Below are 23573 nucleotides of genomic sequence, written 5' to 3' on the forward strand. Positions count from 1 at the left end.
GCTGCACTGCAGTCAAAGACAAAACTCCCACTGGTACCAGGATTTCACCCTTCATCTTGATTTTTCATTTCAGTCATCTGTGTAATCTTGGCTTAATTTGTTCATGTTTGTAAAAACTCTTGGAGATCTTAAAAGGAATGTGCCATAGACATGCAAAGTGGTGGCAGTTTTTAGTACCATGCCCAGAGACAGCTCAGAATTCAAATTCATGGGTAACATTTTCAAAAGCACTTAAGTTTTGTTTTCAAAAGTTACTTGAAAAGTGACCATACTTAAGTGCTTTTGAAAATTTTACCTAACATCTTTTTGCATGCTCTCTAGTCCTCCTCATCCCCCAGTTTCTTCCTTCCAAAATGAACATTTCTGACAATCCTTAAAACATCCTCTTGGGTGATCTTTAACCAGGAGCAATCCTACTAATTTTGATTTGCACTCAGTTCTTTTTATGTAAAAGGCTGCAGGGGGAAACAAACCTGCTTCACTTGAAGAAGCCTAAGAACAGAACAGTCTTTTTAGGCATCTTAAGTTTAACAATGCTACTGCTGTGTTTGGAAACTGAATGCAAAAGGATCTGTCAAAGATCGGACCTTTCATGTGTCTGGCCCTGCTCATGGCTCACTGGCATCCCTATGTCAGATCTTTCAAAGGCATTCTAGTTATAGCACTTTACTTGCCTTCATTCTTAATATGTTGTATTTAGAAGACAGCTTCCAGGTGAAATACTGAATGAAATATATTGCCCTTGGGCTGGAAAACAAACAGTGCATTGTGTCTCGTCCTTAGTGCTATCAGTTGGATGTAAATATCGTTCAGTCTTGGCATTGGACTACTACTTCATCCCTTTTTATTGTTTCTAACTGGGTATTAAGATGAGTGGTGATTATTTGGAGGGAAGGGAATACATTTTGGTTTAACCTGTTTAGTTTAACTTGTATTGCCAATTCTTTCTCTCCCTCCATATACAGAATAGTGGTGATTTGAGGAAATCAATGCGTTCTTCAAGTTACAACTTTTTAAAACGGGTTTATTTTTGTATGCGCTTATTTTAAGATGTGAAGTAAAGCTGGTTGCAATGGAGCAGAGTTGTTTCCAAGTGTATAAAGAGCTGAGCAGGTTTAATATATAGTATCGCCCTCTTAATTGGCACAGGCCACGATGGAAACAGGAACATGCCAATTAAAGGCTAGCTCATGGGTTTGCCACTGACTCTGAATAACAGGCAGCCTATAGTTATGATGCCCCAGGAGTGTGCCAGGGATCAAACTGTGACTCTGTGACAATTTGGTCCCTGATTCCCTGCTTGCTCCAGAGGGGAAGTAATTTGCACCAACCCTTTACCATCACAGATCACTTTTTTGTTGAGGCCAGCTCAGTTGTGTTGTTAGTCTATAAGGTGCCACAGAACTCTTTGCCGCTTTTAATGAAAATGTAAATATCAGTATTAATAATTATTTTACTATGCTCATTTCTGATGAAAATTCCAGATCATATGCCTGTCTCATAATCCAAAACTTCCTCCTGCACTTCCTTGGGTGTCAAAAGCCATAAATGTCGCCTCTGCACTTGCCTAAACCTCCAGCTTTCTCCTAACTACTTCTCCAGTGCAATGCAAAAAACATGAGAATCACTGATGATATAGTAGCAGAATTTGAAAAAAAAAAATGGCAATATCAAAGCCATAATGCAAAGGATATAATGGTCGTCTAATTTATTTTCATATTTTAAACAATACAATCCTCCATTTATCTGAAGCTGCTGAACAGAGTATATGGAGTTCTTGGACCAGGTGTGCCACTGATCCATCAATTCAGGCAATGCCAAGACCGTATCACTCGCACTCAATGTATCGTAGACTATAATTAGGGTGACCAGTTTTCCCTATTTTATAGGGACAGTCCCAATATTTGGGGCATTTTCTTCTATAGGTGCCTATTACCCTCAACCCCCATCCGAATTTTTCACACTTGCTGTCTGGTCACCCTGACTATAGTTGACACTCCTCATCTGCATGTTGGGTGGTGCAGAACAGGCATAAATGCTTTTTGGTGTTTGCAAATGTGCAGTTGATCAATATTTCTGAATTGCATTATTATCATACTGTATTTGAGATCCTCCTTGGAGATCTCGCAGAGGGAATTGAGCTGTTAAGATATAATATAATAGTATATGAAAGTATAGTAATACATTCCTGTGGACATACTTGCATATTTTATGATAGAAAGGCAACACTTCTTAACTGATGTTCCTGAATATGAGTATGCTGTTCTTTGGCCTTTTGCAACCTGCAAAGGAATTTTCCATTCCACACTCACACCTTTGGCCCTTCCCAAAATGCCCTGCGATGCTTGCAACAGTGTTAGCAATATACAGTGCTGATCTGCCTCCCTCGGGGGACCCCTTGAGGGAGGGGGCCATTGGGGTATGACACCAGCAGATTGGAAAGCTGGCACCTGTAGCTCCAGCCGCAAAGTTGGTGTCTATACAAGGAACTGCATATTAACTTCTGAGGCGCCTCATGTGGCTCCAGAGCCACCGGTTGACCACCTGCCATAGACATTAGCTATAGACCCCAGTAGCTTAAGCACATCCTTTCCCAGAACTCCTCTGACCTTGAGGTTACAGTTACCTCTTCAGAGACCCATGATATCACACAGACTTTATCATATCATACAGACTTTACAAAAGCCAATCCAAAACAAACCACTCTTCTTTAGCTAGCACAAGAGACATGCAGAACTATACAAAACAATAAAACACCTACACACTGTCACTGTCTCTGTTTCCTGACTACTCTTGAGTGTTCGTTAAGATTTGAGTCAGTGTTTTTTCAGGAGTCTTAGTCCTCTCTCCTGCACCTCTCTTCTTACCGCTTCTCAGCTGGAACGTGGTGTTTGGCTGGAGGAGAGAGAGAGAGCAGCTTCCTTCTTCCTTGGCCAGTTCCCTAGTTACAAAGGTCCCCTCTCCTATGAAAGCATGCCCCTATGTTCCTCTCTCCTGTCCAAGCTTCCTTTTTCTCTGTGAGTCCCTCTGAGTTTTTAAATCCTGACTCTTACATCTAGTTTTGTGGTCCTATTACTGGTAAATTCCATTCCTTCAAACCTCAGCCTCAACCTGCAGAGAGGTTGCAGAAAATCACTTTTACTGAGAATGCAGTCACTCCTTTTTGTTCTCCATGGCAAAGAGCTATTCAGATGCTGATAGTCTTTAATGATCAACCTATTCATGGATAGACATGTGGCTACCACTTCCTTGTCTCCTTAGAACAAGGAGTCTGAGGCAGAACACAGAATAAATGACAATCATAAGACATAAAGATACAGACAGTTCATACAATCAAACTGGAATTCATAAGCTGTACATAGTTGGATTCCCCAAATCATCAGACGCCTTAAGCTACTTCTCTTTGAAACTTTGCATCCACAAAAAGCTTCATTTCCCCCCCCCAAATAAGTGTATATCCCATGGTGGGACAGGGCAGAACGTCAGGATGACAATCTGTGCAAAGCTCACCCAGAGTTCTAGAAACCTGTGCAAAGCTCACCCAGAGTTGCAGTGGCAGAACATCTGTATGAGTTCCCTGTGGAGAAGTGCTTGGCCATCACTGTCTGGAAGCTTATCAGCCCTGATGGCAACTAGTCGGTAGTTAACTGGTTTGGTGTTGGTAGGTCAGTTGTTGGAGCTGTTGTCATGGAGGTGTCAAGAAGGGATGTCACCCTGGGTCAGAAACCTTGGCAATGCACAGGAGATTATTGATGGATTTACTGGATTTTTTGGGGGACCCATGTGCCTATTCTTTGCCCCTCACACCAGGTCTTGGAGGTCATCATTACTATGGTGCTGCAAGGCCTGGTTGATCACCATAGAATGGTGAAGGGGCAGCAGGGAGCAGGTTAGTAATTGTATGTGCACCTCTGCAAGCCCTCTTTACATTGGAGGATGTTACTCTAACGCATTTCCCCAAAAGGTAGAGAAAGATCCTGTGCAGAAATGCAGTGGGCAACCCAGGAAGATATGCCAGGTTGCTTTTGTAAAGATAATGATCCCAGAGCTGGTGCAGGAGTGGAAAAGAACAGCAAGCTATATGGGCAGTCCTGAGAGAGTTATATTGCCTTGCAGTGTGCATGCCAATGTAGAGCACTAGCTTTGCCTTAAGTTCTTTTATGACACCTGCAGATCATTACAAAGTGCACCGCCAAATAAATAGAATTTGGCAGATAGCCATGACACCTTATCATCTGTGTGCATTTTAAAATATTTCTGAAGCCTGATTTGTTCAATTTACCTCATCAAATATCAGTGTAGCTAAAGACTTAGGCCATGAATGAAAGTGTGATCCAAAGTACTTTGCCTCTTTTTTTCTTTCTGTATCTGCCGTTACAATAAATTTTTCTGCCATATAATGCATTTTGAACCCATCTTGAGCAGGGAGAGGGGGAGGTGCAGTCGATCAGGAAGGGAGGGAGTTTTAAACAGCATGGGAAAGGGGGTCCTGGCATATTTTGCAGACAGTTGTGGGCTTTGATATTTCAAGAGAAATAAATGTTTTGGAGCTGAAATTCCCTGGTGAGCCCAACATTGTGAGCATAATGGGGGAGGAGAGAGAAATAGAAGCCAAGGAGGAAGAGAGAGACTCCTGACTCACATCTGCCCAGTGTGGCAGCACTTTGATCGTACCTGAAATAAAGTTGTTGAAATCTCCTTGTGCATTGTAATATACAGCACATAATACTTACTGGAAGAGGTCTCCCCCCAGCACTGTCAGGATGAGATTCAGAGTCTCCTGGGTGTCCAGAACTGTTTCTGCTCTGGACCCTGCCTTGGAGTTTTGCAAGGTGAAAAGTACGACACAGCATCCCATATTCTTTGCAGTGATATTGTTATGATATTATTATAGCATAATTATGATGCATTTTATGCAAGATAAGTCATGTGAGTTGTCATTGGAAAAGTTATGATTTGCTGAATGTGATTATCCTATTCGTATACATGTATCATTTTTGTATCTGAAGTTATGAATATTGACTATGTATCTGTATTTCAAATGTAGTTACACCTGGGTAATGCCAACTAGACAAGACGCTTTCAGTCTAGATAGCTGGTTGGGAAGGGCTTATTCAGGGCATTAGACCATTAGAAAAAACAGTAGGGCTTAGGAGAAGCTTACCTCCCATCTGGGGAGCCTTCCTGAGAATACTACAGACAGTCTCCAAGTAATGGCTGCTATGACTCTATAAGGACATGTGATCAGATCACATGATGCTGGACTCCATCTTGGGATGTCAGTATTTTTCCACAGACTGGTCTGGGAACCAAGTTTTGAAACAAAGGATTCCCGCCGTATGCAAAAGCTGTATAAAGCAGGGAGTGACATCATCTGGTGTTCTTCACTCCTCACCCAAGAAGACTCCTGGAAACACTTGAGGAACAAAGACTGACCTGGGGGGAATGCTGGACCCAGGCTAATGGGATTTCTAGCCTGTGAATGAAACACCTGGGGATTCCAAGCTGTCAAGCAAGTGCAGCTTACTCCTTAAGAATCTGCAGCCTGCGTGTATCATCTCTTAGGGTCAGAATCTGCTACTGATGTCCAATCTATTTAGTATATTAAGCTTAGTTTGCACTTTTTGTTTATTTGCTCTTTAATCTGCTTTGATCTGTTTTCTATCCCTTATAATCACTTAAAAACTATCTTTTATAGTTAATAAACTTGTTTTTGCTTTATCTAAACCAGTGAGTTGGAGTGAAGTGTGTGGGAATCATAACTCGGGGGCAAAAGGCTGTTGCATATTCCTCTTCACATTGAGGGAGGGGACAAATTTTATGAGCTTGAGCTGTTCCCAGTATAATTTTAGGTTTATACTCAAGTGTAGGGTGTGAGTCTGGAAAGCTAGGAAATTGGCTGCTGTCTGCTGCATGTATTTGAGTGGCTTGGAAGAAGCTGCTTTCTCAGGTAGCTCAGTTAGGATGTGTGGCGCCACCTGCTGTTGTGTTGGGTGATAACAAGGGTAGGGTTAGGCTGGCTGTGACCCCAAGCAGTGTGAGCAGGGCCAACCCAATTGAGTGGTTAGAGTGGTTCCCACAACTCCCAGGACTGCACCCTGTCACAGTGATCCTGGCTGCCTGGGCCAATTTCTTCCTTCTCAAAGTCCTGGTCAGCATCCATGGGGATGTCCAGTGTCCACAATATTCTGGAGTTCCGTGGTGACCCCCCCATGCAAAAGTCCAGTCAATCTCTTCATAATAGACACAGGTCTTGCGAGCTCTTCCATGGATCCTCTTATTCTCCTTGACATTTATATAACCCTGCTGGGGCGACTTTTCTTTGTTGGAGCACTGGCCTGGGCCACAGAACTGATCCCTCTCCTTCATTTGGTCTTATATACTCTCATTTATCTTGGTGTTCTGGAGACTGCTGTTCAGGTGAGATTTGATCTACTCCTCTCCTGAGATGGCAAGGAAGTCTAGGACCTCTGCACAGGACCACACAGAAGCATGGAGGTGAATGTCTAAATCAGTATTGGAGTCTGGAAGCTGAACTGCAGTGGGGATGCCTTGCTGAGCACCAGCATTTAAACAGGAAGGTGATATCTGGTCAAGATGACCCTAGGGTGATAGAGGAGGCACACAGTAAACAAACAGGTTGATCTCAGTGTGCAGCAAAGCAATGTGCGAAAGCAGTGGGAGGACAGAGGAGGAATTGTTCATTCAAATTGGAGATATGTTCATGCCAACTTTATTATGGAAATTCACTTCCAAAGTGGATTTTTTAATGAGTATTGAGGCACCAGGTGATTGAGAAAAAAAACTTGTGTGGACACAAGGCAATTTATCCCCCTTGTTAATCAAGTTAATCCAAAATGAATTTCGTATGTAGACATGCCCATACTTAACTCACATTAAATTGTGTTTTACTCCGAGAATTTCAGTCTAACGGAGCCTGAGTGGAAATCATCCAACCTTTGATCCTCTGGATGAACAGGCTTTGTCCCAGAAAATGTTCTCTATTAACTTACAATAAACAAATTAATTCCAGTCTGAACTAACCTGGCTGAGAAGTAGTTAAAATGTAATGATATTATTTATGTTTATTATATTAGTACATTGGGGCCTCACGCAGGATTAGGGCTCATTGTATTAGGTGTGTCTTACCGGTTACAAATGGCCATACCTTTGCCTTTCTGATATTGACTAGTAGGAGACTATTTGGAATTGATATATATACTATTTGACAGTAGATGAGCAAAATCATTTACATCATTTTCACTGTTACATGTTGTGGAATAATGCAGATGTGTCTTAAGATTTTCTCATCAGAGTCTATTTTTCTGCTTTTTTCCCCTTAGATAATGAGTAACTAAAAGTAGCTTTGTCGTTTGTGTCAGGATTTGGTTCTTTTGAATTTACTGATGTTAATTCATGATCAGTTGTTACATATAATCTCACAAGAATTGCTGCACCACCTGTGTAAGGAGTGCTACCTTATCCCAGAAGACTTCATACCTAGTTTGAAGTGGGGTAGATGATCATCCATTCGAATGTGTGAGCTCAAAAACAAGAAAGCTTGATGTGGTTTAATCAAATACCGAGTGTAGTGTAAAGAACCAAGTGCAGCTGTTCATACTCAAAACTACAATTTGCAGCTAACAGTATGTCAGAAGGTGTCAGTCCTAATTAGAAATGTTCATTCCTTACTAATTAATCAATTCACTTCAGCGCAGTTTTTTTCCCTTGGAGTAGGAGAAACAAGAATGAAAACTGTCAGCCTTTCTCCCCCACTTTAAGAGAATGATCATCAGCTCTATTAAACCAGAATAGTGATGCACAGTTGACATATTTTCATTCAGTGCAGCAAGAATCACATCTGTTAGAAAGCAAATTCATTGCCATTTAAGATGAATTAAGGGGGCTTTCAGCTTTTAAATGAGTGCACATAAATAGAACTAAGAAGTGGATCAAGGAAATGTAATAGGATTTGGATCCTGCTGTGACTTTTTTTATTTCAACCCATTTAGCATCAGCTACAGTATAATATTTAATCATTTCTTCAGTATTAACGGTAACGTTGGTGGAATGTCATGAATACTAAGTATGGGGCAAAAAAGAATGGATAGTTTCTATGTAACTATTTTAACATTAATGATTAATGTGCCACAATTGGGACCTATTATCTTATACAATGGACCAGGAGAAAAAAATTTTTCCAGCCGTCTACAAGGAGCTTTATTTTAATATATATTACACCTAAAAATGTGTTAAAAGAACATTAAGGTTGCAAAGTCAAGCACTCAAATGTTAGGAAATGCTAAAATTAAGGTGGCACGGAACATGCTCAGTTGCTCTGTGGAAACGGTGCCTGCACAGTCCGGTCAGCGCTAGGAGTTGTGAGGGGCTAGAGCATGCTCAGTGAGGATGGAATCTTTGGAGATTTTAGCTGCTAAATTCTAAGTCTCTGCTGAAAGTGTGTGAACTGAGATTTTACAAAGGCTTATAACTTGGCCACTTCATCAGGAACAGCACAAGTCACATCCCTGCCAAATTTCAGCTCCTTTTTCCAAAACATGGTTGCATGAGAGTTTCTCAAAGAAAAGGTTGTCAGGATTATTTTAAATGGCAAAACTGTATTTTCCCTAATCTTGATCCCAGAAACAGCTGAACTGTTTTGGCTGAAACTTTCAAAAAAATCTAACCTGTAAGGCAGACACTCATTATGGAAAATATCAGCTCCAAACAATTAAAGTTTGGTAAAGTTATAAGCAACTGAAAGCCAGGTTTTATAATAGGAAGCATTGGGCAACTTTTAATAACAACAACGATACCAGCTGCACTATAACATATATTCACTTTTGTGTTTGGTCGGTGAATGAATGATCAGCCGCAGTTGATCATCCCTGTCAAGATGAGTATACTAGGGTGTTCAGCATGAATAAAACCTACAGAACTTGACCCAATATATGAGGAGAAAGAGCAAAGACTCCACAGCCCAACACGGTGGCATTTAATTTCAGAAAGGGAAACTATGGAAAAATGAGGAGGTTAGTTAAACAGAAGTTAAAAGGCACAGTGACTAGAGTGAAATCCCTGCAAGCTGCATGGACCCTATTCAAAGACACTATAATAGAGGCTCAACTTAAATGTATACCCCAAATTAAAAAACACAGTAAAAGAACTAAAAAAGAGCCACTGTGGCTTAACAGCCATGTAAAAAAAGCAGTGAGAGATAAAAAGGCATCTTTTAAAAAGAAGAAGTCAGCTTCTAGTGAGGTAAATAGAAAGGAGCATAAACACTGTCAAATTAAGTGTAAACATGTAATAAGAAAAGCCAAAAAGGAGTTTGAAGAACAGCTAGCCAAAAACTCAAAAGGTAATAACAAATTGTTTTTTAAGTACATCAGAAGTAGGAAGCCTGCTAAACAACCAGTGGGGCCCCTGAATGATCGAGATACAAAAGGAGCACTTAAAGACCATAAGGTCATTGCAGAGAAACTAAATGAATTCTTTGCTTCATTCTTCAAGGCTGAGAATGTTAGGGAGATTCCCAAACCTGAGCCGTCCTCTGTAGGTGACAAATCTGAGGAATTGTCACAGATTGAAGTGTCACTAGAGGAGGTTTTGGAATTAATTGATAAACTTAATAGTAAAGGTCACCGGGACCAGATGGCATTCACCCAAGAGTTCTGAAAGAACTCAAATGTGAAATTGCGGAACTATTAACTGTGATTTGTAACCTGTCCTTTAAATCAGCTTCTGTACCCAACGAATGGAAGATAGCTAATGTAACACCAATATTTAAAAAGGGATCTAGAGGTCATCCCAGCAATTACAGACCGGTAAGTCTAATGTCAGTACTGGGCAAATTAGTTGAAATAATAGTAAAGAATAAAATTGTCAGACACATAGAAGAACATAAATTGTTGGGCAAAAGCCAACATGGTTTCTGTAAAGGGAAATCATGTCTTACTAATCTCATAGACTCATAGACTCTAGGACTGGAAGGGACCTCGAGAGGTCATCGAGTCCAGTCCCCTGCCCTCACAGCAGGACCAAATACTGTCTAGACCATCCCTAATAGACATTTATCTAACCTACTCTTAAATATCTCCAGAGATGGAGATTCCACAACTTCCCTAGGCAATCTATTCCAGTGTTTAACTACCCTGACAGTTAGGAACTTTTTCCTAATGTCCAACCTAAATCTCGCTTGCTGCAGTTTAAGCCCATTGCTTCTTGTTCTATCATTGGAGGCTAAGGGGAACAAGTTTTCTCCCTCCTCCTGATGACACCCTTTTAGATACCTGAAAACTGCTATCATGTCCCCTCTCAGTTTTCTCTTTTCCAAACTAAACAAACCCAATTGTTTCAGCCTTCCTTCATAGGTCATGTTCTCAAGACCTTTAATCATTCTTGTTGTTCTTCTCTGGACCCTCTCCAATTTCTCCACATCTTTCTTGAAATGCGGTGCCCAGAACTGAACACGATACTGCAGTTGAGGCCTAACCAGCGCAGAGTAAAGCGGAAGAATGACTTCTCGTGTCTTGTTTACAACACACCTGTTAATGCATCCCAGAATCATGTTTGCTTTTTTTGCAACAGTATCACACTGTTGACTCATATTAAGCTTGTGGTCCACTATGACCCCTAGATCTCTTTCTGCCATACTCCTTCCTAGACAGTCTCTTCCCATTCTGTATGTGTGAAACTGATTGTTCCTTCCTAAGTGGAGCACTTTGCATTTATCTTTATTGAACTTCATCCTGTTTACCTCAGACCGTTTCTCCAATTTGTCCAGATCATTTTGAATTTTGACCCTGTCCTCCAAAGCAGTTGCAATCCCTCCCAGTTTGGTATCGTCTGCAAACTTAATAAGCGTACTTTCTATGCCAACATCTAAATCTTGATGAAGTTATTGAACAGAGACGGTCCCAAAACAGACCCCTGCGGAACCCCACTTGTTATACCTTTCCAGCAGGATTGGGAGCCATTAATAACTACTCTCTGAGTATGGTTATCCAGCCAGTTATGCATCCACCTTATAGTAGCCCCATCTAAATTGTACTTTCCTAGTTTGTCTATAAGAATATCATGTGAGACCGTATCAAATGCCTTACTAAAGTCTAGGTATATCACATCCACCGCTTCTCCCTTAGCCACAAGGCTCGTTATCCTATCAAAGAATGCTATCAGATTAATTTGACATGGTTTGTTCTTTACAAACCCATGCTGGCTATTCCCTATCACCTTACCACTTTCCAAGTGTTTGCAGATGATTTCTTTAATTACTTGCTCCATTATCTTCCCTGGCACAGAAGTTAAACTAACGGTCTGTAGTTTCCTGGGTTGTTTTTATTTCCCTTTTTATAGATGGGCACTATATTTGCCCTTTTCCAGTCTTCTGGAATCTCCCCCCTCTCCCATGATTTCCCAACGATAATAGCTAGAGGCTCAGATACCTCCTCTATTAACTCCTTGAGTATTCTAGGATGCATTTCATCAGGCCCTGATGACTTGCAGGCATCTAACTTTTCTAAGTGATTTTTTACTTGCTCTTTTTTTATTTTATCTTCTAAACCTACCCTCTTCCCGTAAGCATTCACTATATTAGACATTCCTTCAGACTTCTCAGTGAAGACTGAAACAAAGAAGTCATTAAGCATATCTGCCATTTCCAAGTCTCCCGTTACTGTTTTCCCCTCCTCACTGAGCAGTGGGCCTACCCTGTCCTTGGTCTTCCTCTTGCTTCTAATGTATTGATAAAAAGTCTTCTTGTTTCCCTTTATTCCCATAGCTAGTTTGAGCTCATTTTGTGCCTTTGCCTTTCTAATCTTGCCTCTGCATTCCTGTGTTATTTGCCTATATTCGTCCTTTGTAATCTGACCTAGTTTCCATTTTTTATATGACGCCTTTTTATTTTGTAGGTCACGCAAGATCTCGCGGTTAAGCCAAGGTGGTCTTTTGCCACATTTTCTATCTTTCCTAACCATCGGAATAGCTTGCTTTTGGGCCCTTAATAGTGTCCCTTTGAAAAACTGCCAACTCTCCTCAGTTGTTTTTCCCTTCAGTCTTGATTCCCATGGGACCTTACCTATCAGCTCTCTGAGCTTACCAAAATCCGCCTTCCTGAAATCCGTTGTCTCTATTTTGCTGTACTCCCTTCTACCCTTCCTTAGAATTGCAAACTCTATGATTTCATGATCACTTTCACCCAAGCTTCCTTCTACTTTCAAATTCTCAACGAGTTCCTCCCTATTTGTTAAAATCAAGTCTAGAACAGCTTCCCCCCTAGTAGCTTTTTCAACTTTCTGAAATAAAAAGTTGTCTGCAATGCAGTCCAGGAACTTATTGGATAGTCTGTGCCCCGCGGTGTTATTTTCCCAACATATATCACCACCAAATCTTGGGCTTTGGATGATTTTGTTAATTGTTTGAAAAAAGCCTCATCCACCTCTTCCACCTGATTAGGTGGCCTGTAGTAGACTCCCAGCACGACATCACCCGTGTTTTTTACCCCTTTTAGCCTAACCCAGAGACTCTCAACACTTCCATCTCCTATGTCCATCTCCACCTCAGTCTATTAGAGTTCTTTGAATGAGTCAGCAAACATGTGGACAAAGGGGATCCAGTGGACGTAGTGTACTTAGATTTCCAGAAAGCCTTTAACAAGGTCCCTCACAAAAGGCTCTTAAGTAAATTAAGATGTCATGGGATAAGAGGGAAGATCCTTTCATGGATTGAGAACTGGCTAAAAGACAGGGAACAAAGGATAGGAATAAATGGTAAATTTTCAGAATGGAGAGGGGTAACTTGTGGTGTTCCCCAAGGGTCAGTCATAGGACCAATCCTATTCAACTTATTCATAAATGATCTGGAGAAAGGGGTAAACAGTGAGTGGCAAAATTTGCAGATGATACTCAGCTTCTCAGGATAGTTAAGATCAAAGCAGACTGTGAAGAACTTCAAAAAGATCTCACAAAACTAAGTGACTGGGCAACAAAATGGCAAATGAAAGTTAATGTGGATAAATGTAAAGTAATGCACATTGGAAAAAAAAAATCCCAACTATACATACAATATGGTGGGGGCTAATTTAGCTACAACGAATCAGGAAAGAAATCTTGGAGTCATGGTGGATAGTTTTCTGAAGATGTCCATGCAGTGTGTAGTGGCAGTCAAAAAAGCAAACAGCATGTTAGGTATCATTAAAAAAAGGGATAGAGAATAAGATGGAGAACATCTTATTGCCCTTATATAAATCCATGCTATGCCCACATCTTGAATACTGCATACAGATGTGGTCTCCTCATCTCAAAAAAAGATATACTGGCATTGGACAAGGTTCAGAGAAGAGCAACTAAAATGATTAGGGGTTTGGAACGGGTCTTATATGGGGAGAGATTAAAGAGGCTAGGACCTTTCAGCTTGGAAAAGAGACTAAGGGGGGGGATATGATAGAGGTATATAAAATCATGAGTGGTATGGAGAAAATGAATAAGGAAAAGTTATTTACTTGTTCCCATAATATAAGAACTAGGGGCCACCAAATGAAATTAATGGGCAGCAGGTTTAAAACAAACAAAAAGAAGTTCTTCACACAGCGCACAGTCAACTTGTGGAACTCCTTGCCTGAGGAGGTTATGAAGGTTAGGACTATAACAGGGTTTAAAAGAGAACTAGATAAATTCATGGAGGTTAAGTCCATTAATGGCTATTAGCCAGGATGGATAAGGCACGGTGTCCCTAGCCTCTGTTTGTCAGAGTGTGGAGATGGATGGCAGGAGAGAGATCACTTGACCATTACCTGTTAGGTTCACTCCCTCTGGGACACCTGGCATTGGCCACTGTCGGTAGACAGGATACTGGGCTGGATGGACCTTTCATCTGACCAAGTATGGTCATTCTTATGTTCTTATGTCTGTTTCTTGGTGTTCCTATAATTGGGGCTGCTGACATGATTTGATATCAGCAGGAATAGGATTAATGAAATGCAGCTCCCATATGCACCAGCATAGTGAAAGAGGCAGCTAGTACTCAGATCAGACTAAAAGGTTCTCCCACCCATCCTGCTTCTCTGACTGAAGGACAGGTCCTCAATTAGTGTAAACTGCAAGACCTGCCTTGAAATTAATGTGCCAATATTTAAAAAGGGTAAACTGGATAACCTGTGTAGCAGTAGGCCCATTAGCCTGACATTGATTCTGGACAAAATCACAGAAGGGCCGATATAGGATATGGTCAGTAAAGAATTAACAGGTGATAGCATAATTAATGGCAATCAATATGGTCTTGTGAAAAATAGCACTTGTCAAACAGACCTGATATATTTTGATGAGAATAGAAGTTTGGTTAATAAAGGTAACTTCTATAAGGCATTTGACTTAGCCCACATATAACATTCTGATGGAAAAAAATAGCTCTGTGCAAAATCCATGTAGCCAATATTAAATGGATTAAACACATGGTATCTGATAGATCACAAAAAACAACTGTAAATGGGGAATTATCATCTAGTAGGGGTGTTTCTAGTGGGGTCTCAGAGGTATGTGTTCTTGGCCTGGTTCTATTCAACGTCTTTAGTGATTTGGAAGAAAATATAAATTAATTGCTGGTAAAATTTGCAAACAACACAAAAATGGGTTGAGCAGTAAATAATAATGGGGACAGATCAGTTATATCTTGTTAAGGCGGGCTTGTTTACACAACATACATTTTTTACATAGCCAACACAGTGGGAGTTTTGCCTGAATAACTGTTTTTTTTTTCCTGACCCATGCTCTCATGCTGGAAAACAAGTTTACTTTTTCATAAAACTAATTTCCTTAAAACACAGTTTAACTTCTTGCAAGATAGCAGAATTTTTTCCTTAAATGTCACAGTATAGCAAAGTTGTTGAATTGCAGTTTCACAGATGCTGTATATTGTCAGAAGAGAGCCGAAGTCAAGCATTAAATATAATTTTTGTAAGTTTACAGAAAAAAATGATGTCAGTGGTTTTCCTTGTTTCCTTTTTTACCTCTGGCTGGTGCGAGTTGTGATGGGAAGACGCAAATAATGGATTTTCTTGCATGATTTAAAAAACAGTTTAAGATGCACCCTGTTTAGCACCTATAGTACTAATGTTCATGGCGGGTGAAAATCCCCTGCCATCCAGCAGTCTCGTAAAAGACCCTTCACACCACTTAAGCCCTGTTCAGAGGGTTTGCAAAAGAGTCTGCAGTATGAGTGTGGTATGGAAGGCACACTGAGGAAATGATAGGGTTGCCAACTCTGACTGAAGCTATTCCAGGAGATTTTTTTTCCCAACATGACATAATGTCATTTTCTTAAAATATTCTATTAAAACCTCTCAGATTGCTTTCAATAGTTACACCGTGAGATCAATGCTAATTCTGGGAGACACCAGGCCAATCCTGGAGAGTTGGCAACCCTAGGAAACTGTCTTGATGCCAGCCCAATGTAGACTGCCACAGAAAGCTGGGTAGGGGCCATTGGATCCACATTTACACAGATTTGGACATCCCCAGTACAGTGGGTGCAAAGTAGTTGTGACTGCTATTCCAGCCAGAGGTTGGAATGTGAGCTTGGAGGATCTCTGTCCCATCTTTGGGCTTGGAGGGTAGATTTTGCTCCATGCGCACCACCTACATAGAGAGAAATTATTTAAGTGTTATGTGGGTGGAGTGCATTTCACCAGGACTAGATTTTATATGCATAACTCTGCTTCAGAAGCCTTTAACAGTCTGTTTCCATTCTTTCATTGCAGATTTGGTTCTGATGAGCTGAAACGACAGTTCCTTGTACCAACTATAGCTGGAGAAGTAGTGGCTTGTTTAGGAGTCAGTGAACCTGGAGCAGGGTCAGATGTTGCAAGTAAGCAAACTGATTATGCCTAGGATTGCTAAAACTAACATACTGGAACAGAACTTAGATGACATAGTGATTAAAATGTCTGTACCATGTTTATCTGGATTCCCCCTCATTGCTACTACTATGGTGGCATTGGTGGGAAATTTCTAGGAAAAATGACTAGTATGGGAAAGGCTGGAAAAGGGGAACAGATCAATAAGACCATAAGCCAAAATTCAGCAATAATGTAAATATTAGCATAAATTTTACTTTCTCATAAACTGGTCAGAAAGGGGTGTAAGTGGCTTTAAGTGGTAAAGTGGTGTAATTTGCACTGATTTGTCATTCAGCAGATGTATGAACCTAACGTGTTTTACTTCCTCATGAGAGAATAAAAGAAAGCACAACTAACGAGATTATAAAATGTGTGGAGGTGTCATTCTTTACCTCACTGCTGAATCTGGCCCACTGTTCAAAAGAAAAGTATTCTGTGCTTGAAGAGACTGAATGAGTTAACTCTCCCTAGCCCAGCACAGCTTACTGATATAGACATAACACTTGCAACACCTACTAATGGAAATCTGAACTTGTTTACAGTGGTGACAACTGGAAGATATTGAGCATTCGGCTGGAAACTGCATTAATGTATCATAATGCTGATTTTCTTCCATTTCCTCTATGATTTCACAAGCAGTGACTCCTTCACTGCAGATTCTGCTGTGAATTGTACTTTTCAACTGACTCCACTATTTAAATAAGATAGGGCAGATAGTAATCTTGTGAAATACAGGAAAAGGTTAATATGCTTGAAATTATTTTCAAACAAAAGTATAATTTTATAAAGTCAGGGAAGAAATTTTACAGATGCCTTTCATACTGACCGTCGAGTTTTGGTGTCTTTGTTTACTGGTTGCCCTTTTGTCTTTATTTACTTATTGCATTTGTTCAGTTTCACTTCAGTAACCTTGTCTGTGCTAGAGAATGCACACTGCCAGCACCTACCCTGCTTGCAACACATCTCTTGTCCAAACATATAAGAGTGCTTGGAACTGTGCAACAGGATTGCCAGCATGGTTGCCACTGCATTTGTTCAAAGCTAATCTCACCAGTACTGTATTCTGCTCTGAACTGTTTCAGTGCTAGTATGTACTGAAAGCCCTGGCATTTCATTTTCAGAGTTGCAATACGACCTTCCAGCACAATCCCACAACACTCCTGCAACTCCCACTCTCTGCAATGTAAAATGCCTCCTGTAGTGTTGTTTATTTTCTTGTTTAGAGCTAATGCAGTTTGTCATATTGCGCATACAAGTTTTCTGTAGTCAGTGTCTGTAGTCATATACCTTTTCTTTTTTCAATATCTAATGACTGTGTTATAAATTAAGGATGTATTTACATATGAAAGTTAATCTGGAAAAAGGTAGGATGTGAATTTAAAGCAGAGTAATATTCTTGATTAGCTCCATAAGTGGATGCTCTTATTCCAGAACAAAATGGATTGAGAATAAGGCACTATTATTCTAGAATAAGAGCACCAACACATGAAGTTAATCAGGAATAGTTAATTAGGAATAGCTATTCTGGAATAACTCTCATGTAGACAAGCCATTACATTGTTCAGTGCATAAAGCAGCCTGTCTCTTGAACAATGAATTGGAATGCGCTTTGCAGAAAAACAATTTGATACATCACATCACATTTGATACATCACATCACATTGCACTACAGTACTTGTATTAGGTGAATTAAAAATACTATTTCTTTTGGTTTTTACAGTGCAAATATTTGCAATAAAAATAAATATAAAGTGAGCACTGTATAATTTGTATTGTGTTGTAATTGAAATCAATATATTTGAAAATGTAGAAAACATCCAAAAATACTTAAATAATGGTATTCTATTATTGTTTAACAGTGTGATTAATTGTGTAATTACTCAAGATTAATTGTTCTAATCACATGATTAATCATGATTACTTTTTTTAATTGCTGGACAGCTCTAATAATTAAAAATCAATTGGAATATAAATATTATACTTACATTTTAGTGTATATATAGAGAACAGTATAAACAAGTCATTGTATGAATTTTAGTTTGTACTGACTTCACTAGTGCTTTGTCTGTAGCCTGTTGTAAAACTAGGCAAACATCTAGATGAGTTGACGTACCCCCCCTGGAAGAGCTCTGTGTACCCCTAGGGGCACATATACCCCTGTTTGAGAACCACAGGCCTAGATGATCTGGTTCCCCACATTTCTCATTGGTTTCATTTCATTCATCTTTTTCCTTTAGATTACCTAAAATGCAGTAGAGCAGAGTAGTAATTCAAACGTGAAGGTTGTGTGCACATTCCTATTGTGTTACTTGGTATTTTTTAATCTGAAATATAACTTAAATGAAGGCACACGAACAATTATGGTATCTTTAGCATTTGCTTTCATGACTCTCAACAGTTATTGAGCAATGAGTGAATGCTAGCTGTTTGACTGCTGATGTGACTGAGAGACTAACACTACCAAACACACCACAATCACCTGTCCCTCCCATGTGAAAAGAACCTCTGATTTCACATTTGTTTTTAAATAGGTATCAAAACAACAGCAGTAAGAAAAGGCGATGACTATATCATAAATGGTGGCAAGATGTGGATTACTTCGGGATGTCAAGCTGACTGGATGTGCCTGCTGGCAAATTCCAGTGAAGGACCCTGCCACCAAAATAAATCACTTATATGTCTACCAATGAACTACCTGGTAAAAGCATTGATTTGTTTTTCTTACAGTTTTCTTTTTATTGTGTTTTACGCATATGATATAAAATCTTTTGGAGAGAATGTAACCTGTCCTCAAATCAGTGTTACTTTGTCAAATAAAGTAACCAAGCAAATATTCCCTAGGAAGGAGTACTGCAGAAAGGGATATGGGGGCCATAGTGGATCACAAGCTAAATATGAGTGAACAGTGTAACACTACTGCAAAAAACAAACAAAAAAAAATCATTCTGGGATGTATTAGCAGAAGTCTTGTGAGCAAGACATGAGAAGTAATTCTTCTACTCTACTCTGCCCTGATTAGGCCTCAGCTGGAGTATTGTGTCAGTTCTAGGTGCCATATTTCAGGAAAGATCTGGACGAATTGGAGAAAGTCCAGTGAAGAGCAAAAAAATTATAAAAGGTCTAGAAAACATGACCTATGAGGGAAGATTGAAAAATTGGCTTTGTTTAGTCTGGAAAAGAGAAGACATAGCTGTTGTGGGCAACCTGCGGCCTGTGGGCCGAATACAGCCCGTCAGGGTAATATGCTGGTGGGCTGCCAGACCATTTGTTTACATTTTGTTTACATGCACAGCTCCCAGTGGCCACAGTTCGCGTTCCTGGCCAATAGGAGCTGCGGATGGCCGTACAAATGTAAACAAACGGTCTGGTGCCCACCAGTGGATTACCCTGATGGGCTGCAAATTGCCCACCATTGGCTTAGAGGGAATATGATAACAGTTTTCAAGTACATAAAAGGTTGTTACAAGGAGGAGGGAGAAACATTGTTCTCCTTAGCCTCTGAGACTAGGACAAGAAGCAATAGGCTAAAATTGCAGCAAGGGAGGTTTAGGTTGGAGATTAGAAAAAACTTCTAACTGTCAGAGTGGTTAAACACTAGAATAAATTGCCTATGAAGGTTGTGGTAATTCAATCCACATATATGGAGAAAAAGCATTTATAACTTGTGCATCTATTAATATACTGATAACTTTCTAATTAGTAGTATATAAGTATAAATTCTGTGCTGTAATTCTCATTCCCTAAAGAAAGAGTTTAATGGTGTTTTTGAAAGATGAAAGGCAAACATAGAAGTTTATAGTTTCTATCCCCCAAAGCTCCAAGTATTCTATAAATATAAAATAATAAACTATACTGTTTATTCCATCACTGGAGATTTTTAAGAGCAGGTTAGACAAACACCTGTAAGGGATGGTCTAGATAGTATTTTGTCCTGCCATGAGGGCAGGGGACTGGAATAGATGACCTCTCGAGGTCCCTTCCAGTCCTATGATTCTATGTCACTCTGAAATATTAAATGATAGGTACAGAATGAATGAATGAATGAACAGAAAGGGACAAAAGGAGGAAATTAAATATTTTACAGACTTCAGTCTCTGATGCCAAAGCTACTGTAACATAAAGGGTTCTTCTGGCCAGAAATACTGTTTTAAGAAGTCTATCAATAGGCTTCTGTTGGAGTAATTTATAAGCTACTGTGGAAACAGATAAGTTAAGTAATTGCCAAGGACAAAATTAATACCTTGCAAAACATCATTAAAAATATATTGAAGCAAAACTCTGAACAATAATTTCATAATATAAAGTGTTTTAATCTTAGAGAGGGTTCACAAATGCTGTCCTGGATTCTGGTCCTCCTCCACTGCTACCCCACCCCATTCCCCCAAAATAGTGTTCAGCTACATCCACTCCGCACAGTATAGTTTATTATTTTATATTTATAGAATACTTGGAGCTTTGGGGGATAGAAACTGTAAACTTCTATGTTTGCCTTTCATCTTTCAAAAACACCATTAAACTCTTTCTTTAGGGAATGAGAATTACAGCACAGAATTTATACTTATATACTACTAATTAGAAAGTTATCAGTATATTAATAGATGCACAAGTTATAAATGCTTTTTCTCCATAAGAACATTTAAAACATATGTATATGTCTTGGGACTAAGTATTTAGTTTTATTAAGTAAATTATTTAAAGTAAGAAGTATTTTTGAAGCATAACTGAAGAAACAGAGTGACTGAAAGTGTTTGTGTTGTAATTTTAAATATACGCCCAAATATTATATTATGCAATTTTAATAAAAAATACTTTTATGGCCTTGTTAGCTATACACACAGTAATACATAATAATACAAGATATTACATATATATACAATAACATAATACAAGATGGTAATATATGTGTTTGTTATATAAAGAATGCATATGAGCAATGCTGTTGTTTGAATCATAGTGTGTAATCATGTAAATAAGGATTGTGCATTAATACATAAGGGGGGAACATTAAGGTAATGCGTTCAATTTTAATTTTATCATTTCTAAAGCTGCGGTTGTTTAACCATGCAGTTTTACTATTGTATTAATATAGTGTTTGTCATTTAATGCTACGCAAGCCACTGCTAACTCTGTGGTTGGAATAGCAGAACATTTATTTCAACCTAATCTGACATCACGTCTGCTATGGAGACGGATTATTAGGTAATGCTAAATAAAATTATGGATTTGGGCCCATCTCCTGGAGTAAAGCTCATCCACTCTCTATATGCCAAAAAAAGGAAGAGTTTTCATATTGTTTAGTTTTGGATCTCCTTGTTGGAGTGAGTGAATGAAACAGCCTAGCAAGATATCATAGTTGTAGAGAAGATGCCATTTGAAATTAGATTGTGCAAATCTTATATATGTTGGGTGAAATTCACCACCTAAGGCATATGCCCCTCTGAAGTGGTGCATTGGTCCATCTGTGCAAGAATAAATTTCACACCTCGATGAGGTGTGGGACTTCAGTGAGATTGCTTTTATGGCTCAATAGTGAGAAAAAGGGTTTCAATGTGGACCAAACCACATTTTCCCTGACATCTAATGCTTAAACTCTTTTCATAAAAGAGCAATTAATAAAGAGTCAAGAGTGATGCTCTGAGGAAGGTTAAGTAATGAGCCGTATGCATTTACATGCCACTCAAGACTACCAGAGGCAGAAATGCTTTCTTTTTTCATGTGAAAAGAAAAAAAAATACCTCTATGCCTTTGACGCTGTTTGGGGATTAATTTCAAGTGATTTAAATCTAACTGTCCAGTTGCAAAATGGTCACTGCTAGCTGGCAGAAGAAGATGAGAGAATAGCTGGTGTTAGTTGCTGAAAGCCTCCATTGTATTCCCTATGTATGTAATATGACTTTTTAATGTCACTAGAGAGAGAGAGAGAGACAGTTTTGACCAGACAAGTACCTTCTTTCCAGAAAAATGCTATCACTGCAACATAGTACACAGGGAGAGGGAAAGGAAAGTCTTGGACTTAATTTCACTAATGCTGAAAATGAGTTGATATGACAACCTGTACATTATGTGAGACTAATTTGCAGATATTTATGAATTGGGAACTGATCATAAGGTGATCAGGTAACTCAGAGGTTACAAAACAAACAGATAAAATGTTTATATTCTTAAATATCTATTACTGCCTTTACTGCAGTGCTGTCACTCAAAAAGTTACACTAATTTCTGCATTTTATACAGTATAAAATAACATAAAAGCTAACCTGATACAGCTAGATTTCTAGACATCCATTAAAATAAAGGCCATTTCTACTAGCAAATCACTGGTTTTTTAGGATTATGAGAAGTAAGGTCTTTAGGATTATGAGAATTCTGATTTCCCATTTAAAAATAGTGACATTCTAACAGATAGGATAGAAATGCTGTGGTTAAGTTTGACACTTCCATGTTTTCTTAAACTTAGGATTTTATGGTAGCCTAAGCATAGAAATTTTCAAATTTGCAAATGTTAGTACAGAACTCTTTCTTGTGTTAAATTAATATATATAATTAAATACCCTAGACTCCTATTCCCTGTATCCTTCCTAATCCATCTTTATTTTTAGGTGTTCACATTGCTAAAAAGATAGACAAGATGGGTATGAGGTCATCAGACACAGCACAGATCTTTTTTGAAGATGTCAGAGTTCCCAGCAAATACCTCATTGGGGAGGAAGGAATGGGCTTTACATACCAGATGTTGCAATTCCAAAAAGAGCGTTTATGGGCAGTAGCCAACAGTAAGTCATCAGCGGTACTCCTGGCAAGAGATAAGACTCACTCTTACAAATGACTAACAGAATTTACTTTCCTGGTGGTGGATTACAGCAAACTCTTGTAATTTATTTTTGTAAAATTGGTCATAGTCTAGAAATAGAGAACTTTTTCTTTGTATAGCTGGAATAAAAATGAAATTGAAAGAACTGTAACCTTTGGATACTACAAGTGAGGCACTGCAGGGTTTTTGTTGGTTGTTTTTTGGATATTTGGTTTGGGTTTGGTTCGGAGTTATTTTTGTTTGTTTGTTTGTTTGTTTGTTTTTCCTGGAGCCTTCTGACGACAGCATGAGGAAAAATGAAAAAGCAGCAACATTGTGTGTGGACTACCAATGAAATACAAAGATTATGGAAAATAGCAAACATGAATTTAAACATAAGGCTGCCTTCTGAAACTGCCTGTAATGGAGAAGCTATAATTTTCTGTTTTTTCTTCAGAGAATTCAGTGGCTGTGTAAAGATTCATAGATTATAGGACTGGAAGGGACCTTGAGAGGTCATCGAGTCCAGTCCCCTGCCCTCATGGCAGGACCAAATACTGTCTAGACCATCCCGGATAGACATTTATCTAACCTGCTCTTAAATATCTCCAGAGATGGAGATTCCACAGCCTCCCTAGGCAATTTATTCCAGTGTTTAACCACCCTGACAGTTAGGAACTTTTTCCTAATGTCCAACCTAAACCTCCCTTGCTGCAGTTTAAGCCCATTGCTTCTTGTTCTCTCCTTAGAGGCTAAGGTGCTCTTCTTTAACAGCTCTCCATCTCAAATCCTCTGTTTCACCTTGATATGAGTACAGCATAAGCAGTGGCAGGACAAATTTCCCCGTGCTGTTCTGCCTCTGTGTCTCAACCCTGAACTGGCAGACCTCTT

The 23573-nt window shown here is 39.3% G+C and overlaps 1 protein-coding gene across 1 annotated transcript in view; it reads left to right on the top strand.

Annotated features, from left to right (window-relative positions):
• The window catches only part of LOC127044609 (probable acyl-CoA dehydrogenase 6), a 157099-nt gene that overhangs the window by 118837 nt on the left and 14689 nt on the right, over window positions 1-23573 (top strand). Inside the window, exons 4-7 of the mRNA XM_050939706.1 lie at window positions 15755-15861; window positions 18424-18590; window position 19129; window positions 22492-22665. Coding sequence (XP_050795663.1) covers window positions 15755-15861; window positions 18424-18590; window position 19129; window positions 22492-22665 — 449 coding nt within the window. The remainder of the gene's footprint in view (window positions 1-15754; window positions 15862-18423; window positions 18591-19128; window positions 19130-22491; window positions 22666-23573) is intronic.

Source organism: Gopherus flavomarginatus, chromosome 2 (genome assembly GCF_025201925.1).
Source record: "Gopherus flavomarginatus isolate rGopFla2 chromosome 2, rGopFla2.mat.asm, whole genome shotgun sequence".
NCBI classification, from domain to species: Eukaryota; Metazoa; Chordata; order Testudines; family Testudinidae; genus Gopherus; species Gopherus flavomarginatus.